Below are 23,087 nucleotides of genomic sequence, written 5' to 3' on the forward strand. Positions count from 1 at the left end.
TAGCGCTAATACTGTCCCTACTTTACCAACTCACTAAATGCTTGCCAAACCTGGAAGTCAGGACCTTAGAAAGGCTCTGCCCCAACCCAAGACTGTCGCCAGAGTCACATGAAATGGCAGCATCCAATCGGATTGCTTCCCCAGTGACCCAGTAAACCATAAAGGAACCATGTTTCTCCTAACTTCCTCTCTAACTGCAATACCACTGCGGATAGAGCTATCTGCAGTTGAGAAAGTAGACTGAACCTGTCTACATGCGTAACTGAGGCAGCCATAGCAAAAGGAGCGGAACCAAGAACCTTAGGAAAATTTCAGCACTGATGACTTTGGCCAGAACTAAAATATGATATACATTTTCAAGAAAATAATTTATATTATGATTATTTGAGTCTAAGTGGCTAATATGGGCCTACCAATGCTCCAGGAAGACTCTTGAGACTTTCCAAGCATGGGTGCTAAGTAAAGAACATAACCAAGAAGAAGATACAAAGTTTGCATTCTGCCCCCATACAGCAGCGTAATCCTTTACCGATACCGGCATCCTGGGGTGCGACTCTCACTAACATTAGTAATGCAAATTTATCACCGCTTAGTGAATAGGTTTGGGCTTTAACAGCAGTCTGCCAAGTGAAGCCATCACAGCCTGGTGGGGGGAGGTAGAAGTGTTTTGAAGTTTCTTCCCTTCCCCTCCCCCTTTTGCTCTCTAAACAACAGGGCAGTGTCCTGCTGGGCCTAAGGATATAACCATTAACCCCATTAATTAGCCAGATAAGAAGCAGAGCAAGGGGCGTGCTACCATGACAACTGACAGGTCTTTTGATTTCCAGCACAGATACTTATTCAGTCCTAAAATTAGCCAACATGCAAACCTTTGTTTGAACATACAAACCCACTCTGGTGTGTAAATGGAAGCTCAAGGGTTGACTAAAAATGTAATGTTTTGGCTCGGCATGTCAATGCAATATGGTGTCCGTCATATCAAAAGTGAGGACCACTGAAAGCTGAATCACGGACGCTCCTCCAACATCAGTGTAACATTTTATGAGAACCCCCGAGCTATCAGTCCCTTATTGTTTTAGAATCTCCAAAATGTGTAGAACCATGTAAAATATATGGATGGTTTTAATGTAAGGAGTGAAGACCACAATGCATTTACTTTACTATTACTTTACTGAAGCCAGAAAAGTAGGCTGGATTTTTATTGACTGATGTGCTTTGCTTCTTGTTTCTTGGTTTACTGGGTAAATGATCCAGAATTCCCAAAAAAGGGCCCCCAGTTGGTGTCCTGACTATCAGGTTCGGCCCCTAGATGGCCATGAGGCCTTGAGTCCTTCAATGAGGTCACTTTACACCAGAAAGTTGCCAGTATTGTTTATCGTTGCCCTAAAATTGATCCACAGGAACAGGCAAGTAAAAAATAAGAGTGTTGAATTACGCAAAAAAATAATTTATTATAATAATAATAATAATAGTAATAGTAATACTGTGCACCATACAGTCATTTATCCAAAATGTATCCAAAAACAGAAAAAATATTTGAAGTATTTAAAGCCCAACTCAAGACTATGGGCTAAATTAACAAAAGATTTATTTATGGCATGCAAAATCCAGATAACCACGTCTATGTACCTTCCTTTATCTAGATGGCAGCTCACCTCCCTCATAGAAGGTTTGGCAAGAATGATTCTTCATGAATCCATGCTGATTACTGCTAATAATACCCTTTTTATTACTAAAATCTTGAATATAGTCCCTTATCATCCCCTCCAAGAGCTTGTAAACTATTGATGTAAGGCTAACTGGTATACCAGGGATATATATTGGCCCTTTTTAAATATCAGGGCTACGCTGGCTTTTTTCCAGTCAACTGGTACCATTCCAGTCAGTAGACTGTTTGTAAAAATTATTAGGAACAATGGTCTGGCAATCACTTGTCTGAGTTCCTTAAGGACAGTCCAGTGTGAGCCATCTGGTCCCGGTGACTTATTAATCTTAAGTTTTTCAAGTCTTTTTCTAATTCTATCCTCTTTTAGCCATGAGGTTTCTTCCTGTGATGTGTCATGAGGACCTCATGCAACACTGAACATTTCATTTCACTATCCCTTAATGCTGTACTTACCTCAAAAAGCAAAAACACTGGGCAAATACCACATAATACAGTATTAAAGTCAATTCACTTAAGCAAATAATTAAATGCATGCATTAAATAAATAATGGTCCAGGCATGCGAAACTTAAATGTATACAATTTCAGGTGGTTGTTAAGGAGCCGGCACCCGCCACGTCCTTAACAACCAGCTATTCACTGGTTGTTAAGGAAACCAGCAGTTGCCACTAATAATGTACTGTCGGTTTATAATAGAACATGCAGTATTTTAGTAGCGTTTATTTATTTTTTATTTTTTAGTAAATGGCAAAAAAACTTTGAGAAACCCAATGAGCTATTTTACCGCTGATCTTAAAGCAATAGATACCATTTCATGAATTGAGCCCACTTATGTTTTATTTCAAACCTGTTTACTGCTTAGTGCTAACACTTGTTATATCATGCATTAGGGTGCATTGAATAGGCATTAAATGGATGGCCAATGCACCCTAATGCCGCATACACACGATCGGAATTCTCATCGGAAAAAGCTCTGATGGTTTTCCCGATGGAATTCCGACGGAATTCGGCTCAAGCTGTATTGCCTACACACGGTCACATCAAATTCCGATTTATAACGCAGTGACGTACAACACGTAGGACGGGACTAGAAAAAGGAAGTTCAATAGCCAGTAGCCAATAGCTTCTGTCTCGTAGTTGAATCTGAGCATGCGTGATTTTTGGCATCTCGGAATTGCATACACACGATTGGAATTACCGATAGAAAGTTTTTCCATCGGGAAAATTGAGAACATGCTATCAATATTTGGCTGGCGGAAATTCGGACAGCTAAATTCCGATGGAGCATACACACGGTCGCATTTTCCGATGAAAAGCTCTCATCTGTCTTTTTCTGGCCGGAATTCCGATTGTGTGTACACGGCATTACGTGCCTAACAGTGCAAATTACCATTTTTTTGTAATGCATCACATTACTATGCCATACAAAACGAATGGCAATACAATGCATGTTACCACAATGCCAAACTGTGAATCCGAGCTTATTGTTGGATGGGGCTGGAGAGGGGGTTAGGGCCTCTGCATGACTTTATAGCCATCTTTATCCCTATTGGGAATGGTCTGTGCTGAGACAAAAATCTTAAAAAAAACAAAAACACAAAGACAAAACAATCAAAAACACAAAGGGCAGATTCTATGGACTACTTAGTCTTCTGCTGTTACTCTTCTATGTTCCTAATTCACCCTCACTTTATGCCAGGACAGGAAGTGACGGGAAACCTCTCTAATGGGGACACAGAAGAAGAAGAAGATTATTTTTTTGGTAAAGCAGAGAAGTGTTACTCCTTTTTTATTGCTGTCCATGCCTTCTTGTCATGTTCACAAGTGCTCTCCCCACTTTCTGTACATGTGTCGCAAGAACAGTATGTGGGGAAAGATCTTCCTAATGGGGTCACAGAGATATAAAAACCTGGCAGTAAGGTTAACTCTTCCCCCGCTCTATCCATAACCAAAAATAAATAGGTTAAAGAAAAACAACCTATGACCTCCCAGAAAACTTCAGTTTGTTATGTCTGCTCTAGAACAATGGGTGGCACAGCCAGACTATTGTAAATGGAGTTTGTTCTCTTACACATCAGCTCCCATTGGACATGGGAGTTGTTTATTGTGAAGTGGGTGGAAGCAACTGCATTTGTGTGCTTTTGAATTGTAAAGCCTCATGCACACGAGACGCAGTTAAACGCGCGTTCAGATGCAGTTGGACAGTTTTTTCAACTGCACCTGAACTCATTCAATGTTATCCTATGTGTCCATGCACACAGTCTCGTTTTTTTCCGTTTATATGCAGTTGCGTTTAATCTCGTTTTTCCAGAAGCAAAAAAATGCGTTCAGAAACAAAAATTTCTGCGTTTCAGACGCAAAACGCGGCAAAACGCGGCAAAACGCCGCTACCGCGTTTAGCCGCGTTTGCGTTTATATGCGTTTTTAAAGGTGACCTTTTTTTTTACATTAAAAATCTCAAAAATGATTGCAAATGATGAAAAACCATTAGAAAAATATTTTAAACAATTGCAATTGCAAGTGGACAATCCACAACTTGTGGCAAGTGACGTGGCAAGTGGACAATCCACAACTTGTGGCAAGTGACATGGCAGGTGCCAAGTGATGTGGCAAGTGGACAATCCACAACTTGTGGCAAGTGACGTGGCAGGTGAAGTGGCAAGTGACGTGGAAAGTGGACAATAGACAACTTGTGGCAGGTGACGTGGCAAGTGACCTGGCAGGTGACGCGGCAAGTGACTTGGCAGGTGACGTGGCAAGTGGAAAATCAACAACTTGTCGCAGGTGACTGGCATGTGACGTGGCAAGTGGACAATCCATAACTTGTGGCAGGTGACGTGGCAAGTGACGTGGCAAGTGGACAATCCACTTGTGGCAGGGGACGTGGCAAGTGGACAATCCACAACTTGTGGCAGGTGATGTGGCAAGTTATGTGGCAGGTGATGTGACAAGTGGATAATCCACATCTTGTGGCAAGTGACGTGGCAGCTGACGTGGCAAGTGACGTGGCAGGTGACGTGGCAGGTGATGTGGCAAGTGACGTGGCAAGTGGACAATCCACAACTTGTGGCAGGTGACATGGCAGGTGATGTGGCAAGTGACGTGGCAGCTGACGTGGCAAGTGGACAATCCAAAACTTGTGGCAGGTGACGTGGCAGGTGACGTGGCAAGTGATGTGGCAAGTGGACAATCCACAGCTTGTGGCAAGTGACGTGGCAAGTGGACAATCCACAACTTGTGGCAGGTGGCGTGGCAGGTGACGTGGCAGGTGAAGTGGCAAGTGACGCGGCAAGTAGACAATCCACAACTTGTGGCAGGTGATGTGGCAAGTGACGTGGCAGGTGATGTGGCAAGTCATGTGGCAAGTGGACAATCCACAACTTGTGGCAGGTGATGTGGCTGGTGACGTGTCAAGTGGACAATCCACAGCTTGTGGCAGGTGGCATGGCAGATGACGTGGAAAGTGGACAATCCACATCTCGTGGCAAGTGACGTGGCAGCTGACATGGCAAGTGACGTGGCAAGTGGACAATCCAAAACTTGTGGCAGGTGACGTGGCAGGTGACGTGGCAAGTGACGTGGCAGGTGACGTGGCAAGTGACGTGGCAAGTGGACAATCCACAATTTGTGGCAGGTGACGTGGCAGGTGATGTGGCAAGTGGACAATCCACAACTTGTGGCAGGTGATGTGGCAAGTGATGTGGCAGGTGATGTGACAAGTGGACAATCCACATCTTGTGGCAAGTGACGTGGCAGCTGACGTGGCAAGTGACGTGGCAGGTGACGTGGCAGGTGACGTGGCAAGTGACATGGCAAGTGGACAATCCACATCTCGTGGCAAGTGACGTGGCAGGTGATGTGGCAAGTGACGTGGCAAGTGGACAATCCACAACTTGTGGCAGGTGACGTGGCAGGTGATGTGGCAAGTGACGTGGCAGCTGACGTGGCAAGTGGACAATCCAAAACTTGTGGCAGGTGACGTGGAAAGTGACGTGGCAGGTGACGTGGCAAGTGATGTGGCAAGTGGACAATCCACAGCATGTGGCAAGTGACATGGCAAGTGGACAATCCACAACTTGTGGCAGGTGACGTGGCAGGTGATGTGGCAAGTGAACAATCCACAACTTGTGGCAGGTGACGTGGCAAGTGACGTGGCAGGTGAAGTGGCAAGTGACGCGGCAAGTAGACAATCCACAACTTGTGGCAGGTGATGTGGCAAGTGACGTGGCAGGTGATGTGGCAAGTCACGTGGCAAGTGGACAATCCACAACTTGTGGCAGGTGATGTGGCTGGTGACGTGTCAAGTGGACAATCCACAGCTTGTGGCAGGTGGCATGGCAGATGACGTGGAAAGTGGACAATCCACATCTCGTGGCAAGTGACGTGGCAGCTGACGTGGCAAGTGACGTGGCAAGTGGACAATCCAAAACTTGTGGCAGGTGACGTGGCAAGTGATGTGGCAGGTGACGTGGCAAGTGATGTGGCAAGTGGACAATCCACAGCTTGTGGCAAGTGACGTGGCAAGTGGACAATCCACAACTTGTGGCAGGTGACGTGGCAGGTGACGTGGCAAGTGAACAATCCACAACTTGTGGCAGGTGACGTGGCAGGTGATGTGGCAAGTGACGTGGCAGCTGACGTGGCAAGTGGACAATCCAAAACTTGTGGCAGGTGACGTGGAAAGTGACGTGGCAGGTGACGTGGCAAGTGATGTGGCAAGTGGACAATCCACAGCTTGTGGCAAGTGACGTGGCAAGTGGACAATCCACAACTTGTGGCAGGTGACGTGGCAGGTGACGTGGCAAGTGAACAATCCACAACTTGTGGCAGGTGACATGGCAAGTGACGTGGCAGGTGATGTGGCAAGTGACGCGGCAAGTAGACAATCCACAACTTGTGGCAGGTGATGTGGCTGGTGACGTGGCAAGTGGACAATCCACAGCTTGTGGCAGGTGGCATGGCAGATGACGTGGAAAGTGGACAATCCACATCTCGTGGCAAGTGACGTGGCAGGTGATGTGGCAAGTGACGTGGCAAGTGGACAATCCACAATTTGTGGCAGGTGACGTGGCAGGTGATGTGGCAAGTGGACAATCCCCAACTTGTGGCAAGTGACGTGGCAAGTGGACAATCCACAACTTGTGGCAGGTGCCGTGGCAAGTGACACGGCAAATGCAAGTGTACAACTGCTCTCTATGCTGCTGCTGCTCACTCTGATCAAAATAGCAGAAATAGTTAAAAAAAATGCTTTGAGAGCTTGGGGAGGGTCTACATGATGTTATCTTTATAAACGCGTCTAAACGCAAACGCGTCTAAACGCGTCTAAACGCGTCTAAACGCGACATGCAAACGCGGCAAAACGCGCGTTTCTAAACGCGCGTTTCAGCTTTTTTTTAACAGAGGTTTCATCTGCGTCTCGTGTGCATGAGGCCTAAGAGGAGATCATAAGTCAGACGAAGCCCCTGGAAGCTAAAAATCTATAATTAAACACGCAACTCGTTTTACTCTGTATCCTGGACTTAATGTCTATTAAACTCTTTTTTTCTTTACATTTTTGTATAGGTGCCTGTCGACCCTGCAACGACACGGAAATCCTAATGGCTGTCTGCACTAGTGACTTTGGTGAGTAAATATCAAGTTCACTTCTTGCATAGTTTCAAAGTAAACCTGGGATTGGCCCATACTAAGATAAGATACAGGTGCCCTTTACAGGAGGGGTCATAAAGACATACGTTTACCTACTCACCACCTCGTTCTGCTGTCAACCTAACTAACATTGCTGTGTTCTGATTTGATTAGAAAGTTGAAACTTGGGGCCTTCTGACTGGCCACTCTAGCACCAAGCGCTATATTATGGGAGGACATTTTTTCCCATCAGGTATTGTTCATCCAGTCTAGGGGCCAATTGAGGTGGTGTGGAGAATAAACTCCTTATGGTTCCTCCTGTAATATAATACTTTGCCTAGTCGTATGTTTCTCTAATACAGTAGAATTTGGGGGCTACAGTGTTGGCCAAAACTAAAAGATTTAGTGGTGCTTTTTCCAAATTATGGCAAAATGAGCAAACAATGTGACAGTGGAAAATAGTGAAAACCTAACGGTGGGCAAAGCAAATATAATTCTGAGGTGCATCGCTTGAGGGGTCACCAGCAGGAGGAAGGAGGCCCTATTTCTCCTTTATAGATCTTCAGTTATCACTAGAGTGGTCACCAGCAGAGGAAGGAGGCCCTGATTTTCCAATACAGACCTTTAGTTACCACTAGAAAGATCACCAGCAGGAGGAATCGGGTCCTAGTTCCCCTAAACAGAACTTTATATCACTAAAAGAGTCACCAGCAGGAGGAAGGAGGTTCTAATGCCTCTAAACAGATCTTTAGCTATCACTAGAGGGGCCACTAACAGGATGAAGAAGGTCCTCCCCTAAACCAGGGGTCTCAAACTGGTGGCCCTCCAGCTGTTGCCAAACTACAAGTCCCATCATGCCTCTGCCTGTGGGAGTCATGCTTGTAATGGTCAGCCTTGCAATGCCTCATGGGACTTGTAGTTTTGCAACAGCTGGAAGGCCGCAAGTTTGAGACCCCTGCCCTAAACAGATCTTTAGATATCACTAGAAGGATCACCAGCAGGAGGAAGGCGGTCATGATACCCCTATATAGATCTTTACTTATCACTTGAGGGATCATCAGCAGGAGGGAGAAGGTCCTGATTCCTTTTTATAGATCCTTTGCTATCACTAGAGGGATCAATACTAAACTATTGTGTTCTAACTGTCCCCCTTGAGAACACACCGGTCAGCTCAGTGCTCTCAGCCATTGGTTGCCAGAGCGGATCGGATGCCGATCAGCAGATATTTTTCAACTCTGGCCCTTCAACAGAAGCTGGACGTTTAGGCAGCTTTTGTCAGACAGGCTGCCGTACACACAAGCAGAATGTCGGGTAGTTTTTGAACCGGCGGATACCGGCCGATATTCAGCCCATGTGTATAGGGCTTTAGAATACTGTGTGCAGTTCTGGAGACCTCAATTACAAAAACTGGAGAGAGAGACTGGAGGAACATCACATGTATGGCCTTGAAGAAAGAAGGAAAAGGAGGGGGGCGTAAAACCTTTGATTGCAGGAAGGGTGTAAATAAGATTTAGAAGATCCGAATTTTCAATATGGAGCTAAGATCATGGACATTGAGACATGACCACAAACTAGCAGGAGTAGAGTTCAAAAGTATTAGAATTATCAAAAGAGTCTTAAAAAGTATTATTTTACAGAAAAAATAATAAATCATTCAACAGTTAGAGAATTTAAACATGCTTGGACATTCATAGATCTATACTCGGACATAAAGGTTAGAGAGCACTTGGTCCTTTTCTGCTGTCACTCTTCTATGGTTCTATGTTCAGTTTAAGCCAAGTTTTTATAACATAATGAAATTATTTTGGCCACTAAGCGTAAAAAAATGTTGGATGCATCACTTGACAGGAACAAAGAGTATTGCCACCATTCTCTCATGATATCCTGCATACTTTTTTAATACCACAAATACCGAATGAGCGATTTTTAAGAATCTCTACAAATTAGCTACAAAGCAAGTTGTCCTTTAATGTCAGTAAAGCCTTGAACGCCAACTTTTTAGCTGTTATCTCATCTCCAATCTCATACTGTGCTGTCGTCCACTTAAAAATAGATTTAACATTAGTTGTTAGGCATTTTTTGACAAAACCCTCCAGCATGAGTAGCATATTTTGTAGTCTTAACTGATGGGCTTGGCTTGGCTTGACTCAGTGGAATGCAATAATGACTTAGTCAAGCGTTCAGTCCATCCCCAACCCCCTATCGCCTATTTTCTTCTGAGCTCTTACCTAAGCCTCCTTTGCCCCCTGCTGAATCCTAATAAAGAGTGAAGAGAGATTGTCTGTGCAGAAGGGGGGTATCTGCAGAGATCTAGTTTCCTTGGCAATGCCGGCCTGAGGCTTAAACCTTCTGTGTAGGCCTCAGGTCTAGAATGTATAGGGATGGTGATGCTAAGAAGTCTAAAAAATAGATTTTCTGATTTGTTTATTAGTTAGGACAGACAAGAGAAAGCAATATTATTCTTTTTTTATTTTCTTTAAAGTAGATCTAAACTCATTCTCTAAAATCTCATACAAGCCTTGATATCTTAATATAATTTCAAAGGAGATGATAATCTTATTATTATATATGCATACCTGATTTTATGTTGAACTATGAAAGCAACAGCAGCAATCTGTTGAATATTTCAAAAGCTTGTAATTGATGTGCTCACTTTGTTTACTTCTTTTCACAGTTGTGCGTGGCAACATCCGAACGGTGCTCAATGACATGGACATGCAAGAATCTGTGATCGCAGTCAGTGTCACAAGGGTCTATCGCCAGAAGTTCACATTATTTCAGCCCCGAGGACACTCTGTAAAATCTCTCGGAGATATTAGGACACCTCTCAGCTGCGGGGTCCGACCGGGACCAGGCACTTTTTTGTTTATGGGATGGGTACACTTTGGTGACGCCTGGTTAGGCTGCGCGCCACGTTACAAGGATTTCAAAAAGGTATATGAAACAGCCACGGAGACCCACGAAAACCCATGTGAGATAGCACTAGAATGAGGTTACAATGAAAATTTGGAGCATTGTCTAATCTCTACAGAAAAGGAAGGAGTCTATTGTATGGCTGGATAGAATGTTGGCCATCAACTTAATCTTCAGAAGCTTGCAAGAACTTCACAGCTTTCATGAATCCAAGGCTAACACCCCCCCGCCCCCCCCCCTGTTAGCTGAAGTATGACTCTTCAGGTCTTTGGACATTACCCCTACTACACAAGTCTTGAAAGACTGGATAGTTTATCAAGACAGCCTTCAAAGTCATGCTATATTGTGATTCAAAGTTTTTCAGAGTGACTCCAGCTACTATGAAAATATGACCTCTGGATCATTTTCTGGGCTTAAACCAACCAGAAGAATTTATTTAAAGCCTAGAAAGAAATGAAGGACTTTGAAAGGTCTTATTTCTCTGAATTCACAAGTGGTGGAGAAGCCATGAACACGGAGTCTTCTTCAGGACCAACTGATTTCCTTCTCACAATTTGCACTCCTAAAGAGACGTTAGAGAGAACTGAGCCAGTTCTTATATTCCCTTTATTTGTTAGGGAGTACTTTATTGCTTATAGCCACATGCGTCCACCTCCAAGATGGTGGAATGGCATGTATCTCTTCGAAGAAACCTAATGGCAGCTTAAAACGAACACTGAACATATTGTGGGTGCCGAAGCCCTCAGTATCTATGTAGCACTCTCTTTTTTATTTTTTTTATTTTTTGTGATTCAACCAGTATTAAATGAAAGCTAAAAGGGAAAATAAAATACTAGAGTGTGGACAGGCCCCTGGTTGGCAGGGCATTCTGGGAATTCAGAATTGGTAGCATAACTGGGATATCGAGCAATATTATTCCCACTGCTTTAAACTGGAGTTTCTGTGGCAGTGGAGTGAAGGGGATAGTTTTATATTCCCACCTTTCTTTTTTCTAATAACGTATCATACAAATATCAGCATGTGACTGCTTCAGCTTTAAATAAACAGATGACCAGTCATTTACGATCGTCTGACTTGCTAAATAATGAATTGTTTTTTTACAAGAGAAGCTCATTTTAACTGCCCATTTTACAGTAATCAGTCTTATATTATTATTGAGCATTAATTGACTAATGGTGGAAAGATCAATATTAAGAATATCTGGCCTTTGTTGGAGACTGCCCTGGACTGAATGGATTAGTCACTGGTCGTGGGTGGATATTTGCATGGCCAAATAGGAAGAAATCCCTTCCAGTGGGTTGTGCCTGATGATGGTGATGGACGCTCTTAGGGCTTGGACCTTTTCTGTATGACCTGATGGTTGTTTCAGCATGTAGACTTGGATAAGAAGGGAGGAGCACCCAGTGTCTATAGAAATTAAAATTCCAAAGTATAGTTCAAAGGCGTTTATTAAAAGTAGCAATATGTACATCAAATCAACACGTTTTGGGGGAAAGGAGTCCTTTCCCCCCCAAATGCGTTGGCTTGATGGAAAATGGGCTACTTTTCATAAACACCTACGAATCATACTTTAGCTATGAATCATACTTTATTATGTTTAGGCTGTGGCAATAAGCCACAGCTTAAGCAACCTCTCGAGGAACCCTTGGGTTTCACGGAACCTTGGTTGAGAATGGCTGGTCTAGCCTAATATAACGATCATAATTCATTACTGTATTGCTCAGCAAACAAAAAAACTGCTTGTTGAACATGTAGGGCTCAAAATATCAGGAAAACCAGTACTGGTTTTATAAGTAAAAAGAAAATTGAAATTTACCATTGGCATTTAGGACACAATTCTTCAAACACCATGTTAAAAACAGTTGTATTTAAAAAATTATTTTTTTTTTTTAACAAATGCATTATATTTACCGTGCTTTTGTGCACAGGGCAGCTTCAAACCTCCTCTTCTGCCCCCCCCCCCCCCCCCCGGGACTCTAGGCTCCTCCTCTTCTTGGTGCGCCACCATAGGAAGCTGCTTCCTATGGTGGTGCACCTAAGGGCAGCTTCTGAGCTGGGATGTGTGTGTCCATTGCCCCACCCCCTCCTTAAATGATTTGACTGCCAGCAGCAGAGCTAATGCCCCCCACTGCCCCAGCAAAGCCTATAAGAGTGGGGTTAGGGGAGAGATAAGCTACAGATGGGCAGCTGCATTAAATGAGGACTCGAGTTGGGGGGAGGCAATACTATTGCTGGGACATTTTTTACCTTAATGCAGGGAATGCATTAAAAGAGAACTATGGACTTCTTGTTTTTTTTTTTTTTTGCTGAATCATACTTATCTAGGTGGAAGCTGCATCTGTCGCCCACTGGCTCTAACACTGAGAACCAAGACAACTTCCAGAGCAGAGAGCTACTGCTCTGCCCCAACATGCTCACTGAAGCACTAGGTTGTGGAGGGCCCTGAAAGGCAGAGCTGGGTGCCGATCCAGGCACGTGGGTGGATCCCGACTTTATTGTCGTGATCTTGCCCGAGCCTGGACTGGCTCTGTGACATCAGCCGACAGCAGGCTTCAGCCTGCTGTCTGCTGAAAACGGGTTCCAGGAGTGCAGAACGAGAGAAGTACAGCAAATGAGCTTTGGCTGTACTTCTCTTTTAAGGTGGACACTGCCTAGTCTTTAGAATCACTTTAATGAGGCTCAGTATGAATAATTCATGTAGTAAGATTGGTCAGGGAATGAATTAGCATATGTAAAATTCTTGACATTATTTTTAATTTTCACGATTTTTATTTCCAGAATGAAATATTTTCTGTGAGATTGATACCTCCCGAAACTTTCATGAGCAAAACTGGGACACTAGGAAGTCAGAGTACACTGCCGTCTTGCTGAAATGGGCACAGTTGGGAGGTTACAAATCACACAACCCTTTTAGGGTGGCTTTGGGTATTTCTAAATCTGACAGTCACTTTTGCAGAAATAAATCCCATATCTCAAAAAAAAAAAAAAAGAAAAAAAGATTGATACCATCCTTGGCTCGGTACATTTTTATGCTACAGAGCAAAATCTCAAAGAGGTTATTTTTTTATAAATGCATTTTTATTTATTTTCTTTTATTTTTGTTTCTTTTTCTAAATTCGAAAGTGCACTAAAAGAGTTCTTTTTTTTCTTTATTTTTTTTTTTTTAACAATACCAAAATTTGTGTTTTTGTAAAGCAGATTCACAGTCATCTTTTTGTATTTATGTCTTTTATGATTTTTTTTTCTTGTTTTGTTGCCTTTTGCATTATAAATGTTAAACAGGGGCATTATACCATGCCAATAAGAGGCTTTTCTTATAATAATGAATAAGAGGTTCTTTTGTTTTGATAAGTCTCTTTTGCATTGTGGAACCCTCTTGAAAACACCGGTCATCTCTTTACTGTACATTATGATGGATCTGCTGGAAAAAAAAAATGTATATTTGTAACAAAAAAATAGTTTTTTGATACTGCTGCAATGAAAGCTAGGTCACTGCCAGACTTGATTCCATGGCCCTCCCATGCACCACATTGACAGCAAAGCCTTGTGGGGGCACAGAGGGTGGTCATAGGTAATCCAGTCACGTAGCCTGCAATATATATGAAGAACCAATGTAAATAATTGTTCAAAAGACAGAACTTTATGTAAATGGTTTGTACATTTTAAATGTGATTTTTATATGTTCCTTCATACATGCTTTGTGATATGCGTTTTATATATATAAAAAAAAAAAAAGTCTCTCTTGTTTTTATTTTTTATATTTTCACTCTAATATTTTTCAGTTACAAAACAGTATTTTGAAAAAAAAAAAAAAAAAAGCTTTACTCTTTATAGAGATTTTTTTTATCTGCCTTCAATGACATGTTTAAACTTCCTAGAAAATTTGATTACTCCAAAAAAATTATTTTCTAGCATGCAAGATGGCTTCCATCTTGCATGCCATAGCCCTAAATTTATTTTTTATTTATTAAAACTTTTTTTAATTCATATATACAGTATCTCACAAAAGTGAGTACATCCCTCGCATTTTTGTAAATATTTTATTCTATCTTTTCATGTGACAACACTGAAGAAATGACACTTTGCTACAATGTGAAGTAGTGAGTGTACAGCTTGTATAACAGTAACGCACAGCCATTAATGTCTAAACCGCTGGTAACAAAAGTCAGTACATCCCTAAGTGAAAATGTCCAAATCGGGCCCAATTAGCCATTTTCCCACCACGGTGTCATGTGACTCGTTAGTGTTACAAGGTCTCAGGTGTGAATGGTGAGAAGGTGTGTTAAATTTGGTGTTATCCCACTCTCACTCTCTCATACTGGTCACTGGAAGTTCAACATGGCACCTCCATGGCAACTCTCTGAGGATCTGAAAAAAAGAATTGCTCTACATAAAGATGACCTAGGCTATAAGAAGATTGCCAAGACCCTGAAACTGAGTTGCAGCACAGTGTACTCACTTTTGTGAGATACTATCTATCTATCTATATATATATATATATATATATATATATATATATATATACACAATTAGAAAAGATTACAATATGAAACAAACCACAAAAAAATACGATAAAGATATAAATACAAAACAATACACATTAAACCCGACATTACATAAACAAATACAAAACAATACACATTTTCATTCATCCAGTCCCATCCCTCTGGTCCAAGGAAACAAAAAGGGAATATCTCATTTTTATCTGTGCTGGCACAGCTCTGCCCCCCCCTTCCTCCACCGCCCTTATTGGATGCGTTTCATCTAATCAGACCTCATTAGAGATGCCCCTGACGACGTCTGATTGGACAAAATGCGTTGGGTAGAGCCTGGACATGACACTGCTGTATTCATGGACCGCGCCCATTTTATAGGTTGGAAACATCCTAAGCTTTTGTACATGACATGCTTAACTTTCACCATTATTATGTGAGTATTCTGGATTTGTTTTGATACATTTTTGAATATTACTGACCTTATACACTATGAGGAGGTTTCTGTTCTTACTTTTGGCACATCTAACCTGTGGAGAAACGCTCTGAGAGGGGACAGCTGGATTTTAGTTTGGTGCATTATCTGGTGAACAGGAGTGAGCCTGAGAAGTGTTGTCAGACCACCTATAATCTAGTGGTCCACGCTTGAGGGTAAGAGGCCTGGTGTGCTGTGGTGTCGGTAGAGGAATATTATCTCACCAACAACTGTATACATGTGAACACAATTTGGGTGTTCTATCAGATTTATGGACTGTATTAGAATGAACTATAAGCACTGAATAAGTACAGGAAAATACCTCTGCCTGAAATCCGCTCAGCTCTTAAGTCCTGTTGTGGACTGAAAACACTTTTTTTGTGTGGAATAAGTGGTGTCAGCCCTGCCCAATTTTTTTTTGGATGAACTACTCTGACCCATCCTCTTCCATTTCCACAGCTAAAAGCTAATCCTTCTGTAGTCCCAAGGTAAAAATAAGGAGGGACTAATTACTATCCTTGAGATAACACAGGGAGTGTAGGCAGGTGCAGTTAGCTTGTATTTCACTAGATGGCTCTGTTCACACTATAGTATGGTAAGGGAAACTTGTAAGTGGATGTTAGGTCCCCTTTCAGTCTCACCTATAGTGATTTCATGGGTGTAGTTAGTGCCCAAAAAAATTCCAGTTGTAGGAGGAGCCTAGTGGTAGTCGGGGCATGGAAACCAAACACGCCAGCGCTGATGAGATACAGTCCCCATACAGAGTGGGTAACAAGGGTCCTTTGCAGGGCTGAAGTCTCAGGCGCGGTGGTCCAGTACTCAGTAGGAGCAGCTGTAGTCGAACTGTCTACCCTGACCTTCTTCTGCAGGTCCTGCAGTGGGGTTCATAAGACCTTGGAGGCCAGGCAAGAGTCCTCTGATGTGAGTAGTAGTGAAGCCTTCTGTGCCATCTGGGAGCGTGCGTGGCTGGACAGAGCTATGGAAGAGATGGGTATACTAATGAGGGCACCAAATTCATGGTGCTCTCAAGGAGAGTAAGTACAAAGGGAAGATGTCATTTTTGTGCAGAATACATCATTTTACGCCAACTACAGATTGCCTATCCCTGTGTATGGCGTTTTGCACTGAAAAATGTTGCTAGTATGTCAGTGTGATGTCACCGAAATCTTTTGAAGCTACAATAAAGTGTGGAAAGTGCAATTTATATGTGGACATTTGCTTTATTCTTACATATTAAAGCCTATGGTCGGGAGCAAGGGCTTGCTAGGTCTGCAAAAGATCTGGGGCTAGAGCCCATAGCAGCGGTCGCCAACTTGCTTGCAGGCCCGGGGGGGGGGGGGGGGGGTTAGTAATATTTCATGGGAAAAGGAAGGCTGCTGTTGGCGTTTCAATCATCATGGCACCATGGTTGATATGGTTCATTTTTTCTATTGTTACATTCTAATATATAATGAAGTGGTTCAACTCACCACAATGCAGAATCAGTGGGAGGCCTGGGTGTGTCACTTGGCACGTCACCTGCCACCAGATGCATCATGTCATGTGCCACCATCACCTGTCACCAGTTGCAACTTTTTAACTTGCCACTAGATGTGGACTGTCACTTGCCACATCACCTGCCACCGTTTGCAGATTGTCACTTGCCACCGTCACCTGCCACCATTTGCAGATTGTCACTTGCCACATCACCTGCCACTAGATGTGGGTTGTCACTTGCCATGCCAGCCATTGACACCAAATGTGCATTGTCGCTGCATTGGTGGCAGGCTGGCAGCACTGGTCCATCTAGTGAGGACAGGAGAGCAGAGATGCGGGGCGGGCAGTGAGAGATAATGTAATCACTCTGCTCCCCGCCGCACATCGCTCCCACATTGAAGTGGCCCAGCTGTGAGGGCGGAAGAGTGGTGACATGCGGACGGAGGGAGATAATGTCATCTCTGCTCTTCCGTCCGCTCATCTCTCTCCTCCATCGCCAATGCAGCCCGCCTGCCACCGCCACGACCCGCTGGTTAGGCAGGGTTGCCAGAGACTCTTGGCTATGGGCTCCAGATTCGGGGCTGCAGCCTCGATAGCCACCTCCTGGCGATGCCTATGGTCGGGAGTATTGCACAATATGGCACCATCACTACAGGAGGTTTGCTGTCCTATTCAAGAAGTGGAATGGGGGCTTACTCAGTTTGGCACCAACACCTGCCCACTTGTAGCCCCCCTTATATGTGCACAGGACACAGGGCAGCTCTGAATTTCTCAGCAGTTTTTTTTTTTCATTGTTAGAGTTTACATACACTTTATGTCAAATCTGTCCACACGTCTCCCCCCTTTAACCGAGTACATACACATGTTCACAATTGCTCTAAAAATATACATTGTTTTCAAATCCGTCCTTCAAAGTGAAATGCTTCTGACACGTGGAATGTACACTTTGTTCTGCGATTGCTTCATAGAAGCTTTTCTGCTTCATAGCATGTTGTTTAAAACAACATCTCCTGGTAAAATGTCTCCTCCATTTATTTCCATCACTGTCACTCGTAGAATGTACCAGCAGCACATGCATACCTGTAAACGCATCCCTCGCAGACTCAAGGCCAGAACCATGCAGATGGTCTACATAAAGTATAAGCTGACAGAAATAAAAACACTCAATTGTATACCCCGATATAAAGCAAAGTTCTTAAACATTTATAAATATATTGTACAAGGTTATACATAGATTCTCTACAAATACATCACACCAAACTCTTGTATATGTAAATTTTAAACCAACATATTTTCTGGAGTGACTCCACACCTTGAAGGATGCCCATGCAGTCCAGAGTACTCAGAGTGAGCCTTGGTCTTATTTGGCTGTATGCAGTATATAAATTTGCGGTGACCCAGCATGGCGCCCATGCCCCAGAAGACGTCCCCTATGATGAAATGCATAGGGTGGAACTACGTGCTGACATCATCGCACAGCCAGACGTGGGTTCCAAAAGGGAGTTTATGTCGACTGGAATTATTTTTTGCTGCGCAGCTATCTACATTTTAATTGTAGCTGCATTAATGTGTATTAATACATTTCAGTCCTCAGATCTTACATTACGTGGAGCCTTTATTTTTTAATTCTTCTCCGACCATACAGTATTTTGTGTGGTGGAAGTGCACACTCTGGGGGTCCTTTTACTTGCAGACCTTTGAGGATTCTGATGGGAGGAATTGGAGTCTATACCTGTGGCTGATTGCTAACATTGACTTATTTATAACATAGAAGTCATGATCCTCCAGTAAGCTTTCATTTTTAGCTATCTGGTGGTGGAGATCCTCTGGCGTGGAAACACACATTTGTTCTCTGCGTGATCTTTAACAATAACTCATGGGACTTTTGCACATTTTGGTTGTTCATACTTTTTTTCTTTTGATAACTGACTATAGTGCAACACAGTGTTTATATATTATTTGGTTATTATGATAGATATCTTTGTAGCGGCTATAACCCTCGATAGGGCGGCCTTGACTTTTGGGCTTGCCGGTTACCTCCGCTTGGCTTGTTCTTCCATGTCTAGGGGTTCCCAGGGTTGGTACCCAACAACTTTGGATGCTGACACCATAAAAGTCCTTTAGAAAGGTTTTTATTTGCAGGGGTAACATCCAACAAACACAGTCTTGTATGGGAACAGAGGGCAAGGGTGAATAAACTCAGGCACCTTGAACTGCTAACCACCAGAAAGTCTCTAATACGACCCAGAGAGTAGCCACTCACAGCTGGGCGCTTCAAGGCTGAACAAATCTCTAGCCAGAGATTATGGCAGTCAGCACTCTGATCCAGAATTTACAAAGTCTTTGACCTGGGATGCCAGCTTGTTGGCCCTTCTCCGAAGAGTCCTCCCCCCAATCACTTACACGGGCTGTGGTGCCCCTCCAAGTTGAGAGCACACCCGGACACCTTGAATCCTCCTTCAGTTACTGCGCCTCGGACCAGCCGGTTCTGAGACTCGGGAACAGATGGATCCTTACCCCAGACCTTGCGGGTCTAATGGGGCTAGTCACACCGACCATGTTGCGGGGCGGCACGCGCTCCGGTGACCTGGACCCCTCGCGGGGCTACCCCGGTCCAGCTCCAGGAACAGGCAGCTATGGCCTCACGAACGAACTTTGAACACATGACTTCAACATCTTAAGTACCCTTCCCCAGACTCCTCAGCGGAGCCAGATGCACCCACTGATTGGCTCCGGGGAACGCTGATACCTAAAATGTCCAACCAGGCCTGGTTCTGGGCCTGTCATGTGCACCTAACTGTACACATGGCTAGGCAGAACTAACACAGCCCAGCCAAACTGATGACAAAGTTAAACCTACATAATCAGCCCTCAGAACCCCTTTACTGTTCTGAGGAAAAAAACTAAATTTGTACATGGCAGACACCTTGTCCAAAGTGTCGCCGCTACATATTATAGTGTGGTTGCAGCCTCCATTTTTTCTTTTTTGTTGTTCAAAGCACAAGCACAGTTTATTTTCTTTTTTTAACACACGTTTAGATGATAAAAACAATCTTGTAACTTGGATCATGTTGATTATATTACATCCAAAGCACCTTACTAAATACAGTATATAGAGCAGCCATTTTCAACTAGGGTTCCTCCAAAGGTTACTTTGGGTTTCTTGAGCTGTAGCTGATTGGCCACCCAACTGATGGCCCCACATATTCCTGGCTCCAATGCCTCTTGGCAAAGCCAGAGGATCAAAATATTTTTTTTAGCTGTCTGTAAGGGTGGCATTCCTACCACTGACCACCAGTGGAAGGGAACTTCCTCCCAATGACCACCAATGAATTAATTTTAGCAAGGGCTCCCTAAGACCTGAAAATGATTTCAAGGCTTCCTCTGGTCTAAACATGTTGGGAAAAGGCTGTAGAGTATCAATCCCAACCCCCTTCTTTGGACAATGGTGCTAGTTCTGAGGAATCGATCCAGCACAGGAAATGTATAAGAAGTTCTTAGGGTGGATTGTCCATAAGTGGAGCCATTCCACCCAGTTTCCAAGTTTGCCCAGTATAATGCCGTGTACACACGACCGGACTTTTCGAGGGACTAGGTCTGGCGGTCTTTCCGACTGAGTTTTGGCGGAGTTCCGACGGACTTTCCGAATGAACGGACTTGGCCACACACAATCACACCAAAGTCCGACGGATTCTAAGGTGATGACGTACGACTGGACTAGAATAAGGAAGTTCATAGCCAGTAGCCAATAACTGCCCTAGCGTCAGTTTTTATCCGTCGCACTAGCATACACACGAACGGATTTCTCAGTCCAGCGGAGTTCCGGTGGAAAAATTTAAAACATGTTCTATTTCTAAAGTCTGCCGGATTTTTGGCAAGCAAAGATCCGATGGAGCCCACACAAGATCGAATTATACGATGGACTCGTTCCGTCAGACCTTTGCTGTCAGAAAGTCCGGTCGTGTGTACACGGCATAAGACATACTTTGTATATCAAAGTCTGTTTTTAGCGCCATGTTCTCAACTTTCACTTTCCCTTTCATGTAGGTCACCAGTCACTTTGAACCCAAAGTACACTTCTTGAAGGATGCATGTGCAGTTCGGATGATAAAAATAATCTTGTAAATAGGCTCATGCTGATTATATTACATCCAAAGCACCGCTACCAAATATATAGAGCAGCCATTTCAACTAGGGCTCTTCCAAAGGTTGAAGGGGGTTCCTTGAGCTGTAGCCAATTGACCTGATTGGTCCTACATATTTCTGGCTCCAATGCCACTTGGCAAAGCCAGCGGAATTACATACATTTTTTTTAGCTGTCTGGAATTAAAGGGGTTGTAAACACGCATGTTTTCTCACCTTAATGCATCCTATGCAAAAAAAACACTGGGCAGTCATCGGCCCCCAGCCCCCCATTTTACTTACCTGAGCCTCTTCATCTCTTCGTCGGGGATGCGCTGTCCCTCTCTCCACGGGATCCTGGCTCTTGATTGGATAGATTGATAGAAGCGCAGCCATTGCCTCCCGCTGCTGTCAATCAAATCCAATGTCGCGGGTGTTGGGGGCAGGGCCGAGTCATTCGAGTCGAGGCATTCGTGTCTATGGACGCCGAATGCTGGACTCGGGAGCGTGCCTGCAAGGTAACACCCTCGGGAGAGTGCTTCTCCTAGGGGGTTATCTGATGTGGGGATGAGCCACGAGAGCCAGTGAGGGACCCCAGAAGAGGCTGATCGGGGCCACTCTGTGCAAAACGAGATGCACAGTAGAGGTAAGTATAACATGTTTGCTATTTAAAAAAAAAAAACAATCCTTTACAATCACTTAAATATTAGTAAGCATTCCCCCGAGACCTTAAAATTATTTAAAGAGCTCCTCTGGGGAAAACATGTTGGGAAAGGCTGTAGCATATAAAAAAAAACATTCTCTTCGGGCAATGGCACTGGATCTGGGGAAAAGATGCAGCATAAGAAATGTAGAGAGGTCTTTGGGTGTATTCCTCATATTCTTCATATTCCTCATTTTCGAATAAATTACATTTTAGAGAATTAAATGTATGTATAAGCAAAATGCCTGAAAAGTCCCATCCAAACATAGTAAGGTATAAGCCTCCTCCTATAAAGTCATAACGACTCCCAATTTATTTGGCATGTGATCCAGTATTAAAAAACTGAAATGTGGGTTTTGAGTGGAGAAGACGATCGAGCCCGCCGCTGTCATTAGCGCCGTCCTCCTAAGAGGAAGTGACTTTTTAATTACGACGTTATGTGTTAAATACTTTTCCTTCCCTGTGATCCCTTAATCCTATTATACTGCTGTCATAACTCAAACCGCACATCAAAGGGACATTTCTCAGAGCCTTATTGCTATGGGGATTAGTGTGGGACGAGGGCTCTTGTGGCTCTGTACATTTATTGCTGAAACGTGCTCGACCAACCGGTGGAGCGACCACATAATGTTATTTAATCTAAGCCGACTTAAAGTGGACCTGTCATCTAAGTCTAAGAACGCATTTTTCAAAATAGGGATTTGTTCGCTCTTGTGTTAAATACCAAAGGGAATGTTTGTAATTACAGCTTAAAGGAAGGTAAGGGAGGGGGGGGGGGGGGGGTCGATGGTCTTCTGCAATTTTAGAGATGGAGGATTATTATTTTTTAAAGTTTGTCCAAACAGAGGTGGACTTTGGTCCTAGTAGTCTGCCGGAACCGCTGTCCACTGTTCCCTTAGTCCATATTGAATGTATAGACACGGGCGGGAGTGCACGCTCAATGCATATCCAGGTGCATTACCAGCGACCATAATGGTGAGACATACCTCCCAACTGTCCCTGATTTGGAGGGACTGTCCCTGATTTGGAGCAATGTCCCTCTGTTCTAGGGTTGCCACCTTTTCTTCAAGTCAAACCCGAACACTTTAGCGATGTACAGCAATCTTTTTAATTTTATGAACTATACATATATTTTGCAATTAAATAACATTTCTAATCAAATTAAAGTGGAGGGCCACTCTAAAAAAAAATAGCATAAAAATGTTCTTAAAAAATTGGGGGGAAAAATAAAAATGTTTTAATTTACCAGAAATGCCTGTTGCTAGGCAGATCATCCTAATCTGCCTCTTCCTATTCCGCGGTGATCTTCAGTCTTCTCCTCCTCACGTCGTCTTCTGGGGAATGGGGCACGGCGTGTTCTGGGAACTGTGTGTGTCCCAGAACACAGCGCGCCCCATTCACAAAGTGCTGCGAGACTCGCGCATGCGCAGTAGGAAATGGGCAGTGAAGCCGCAAGGCTCCACTGCCTGTTTCCCTTAGTTGGAATGGGGGCGCCGGGACCCGAGAGTCGAGGGATGGTCGGCCTCAGGTGGCCGACATCGTGGGCACCCTGGACAGGTAAGTGTGCTTATTAAAAGTCAGAAGCTACAGTGTTTGTAGCTGCTGACTTTTATTT

At 43.7% G+C, this 23,087-nt stretch overlaps 1 protein-coding gene across 1 annotated transcript in view; it reads left to right on the plus strand.

Annotated features, from left to right (window-relative positions):
• The window catches only part of METRN (meteorin, glial cell differentiation regulator), a 28,366-nt gene extending 14,438 nt beyond the window's left edge, over nucleotides 1-13,928 (plus strand). The window contains exons 3-4 of the mRNA XM_077449560.1: nucleotides 7,228-7,287; nucleotides 9,965-13,928. Of these exons, the coding sequence (XP_077305686.1) occupies nucleotides 7,228-7,287; nucleotides 9,965-10,281 (377 nt within the window). The 3' untranslated portion in view covers nucleotides 10,282-13,928. The remainder of the gene's footprint in view (nucleotides 1-7,227; nucleotides 7,288-9,964) is intronic.
• The last annotated feature ends 9,159 nt before the right edge of the window (nucleotides 13,929-23,087 follow it).

This window comes from Lithobates pipiens, unplaced genomic scaffold (assembly GCF_037356315.1).
Source record: "Lithobates pipiens isolate NorthernLeopardFrog02 unplaced genomic scaffold, aLitPip1_a1.2 Scaffold_22, whole genome shotgun sequence".
Taxonomy (NCBI): domain Eukaryota; kingdom Metazoa; phylum Chordata; class Amphibia; order Anura; family Ranidae; genus Lithobates; species Lithobates pipiens.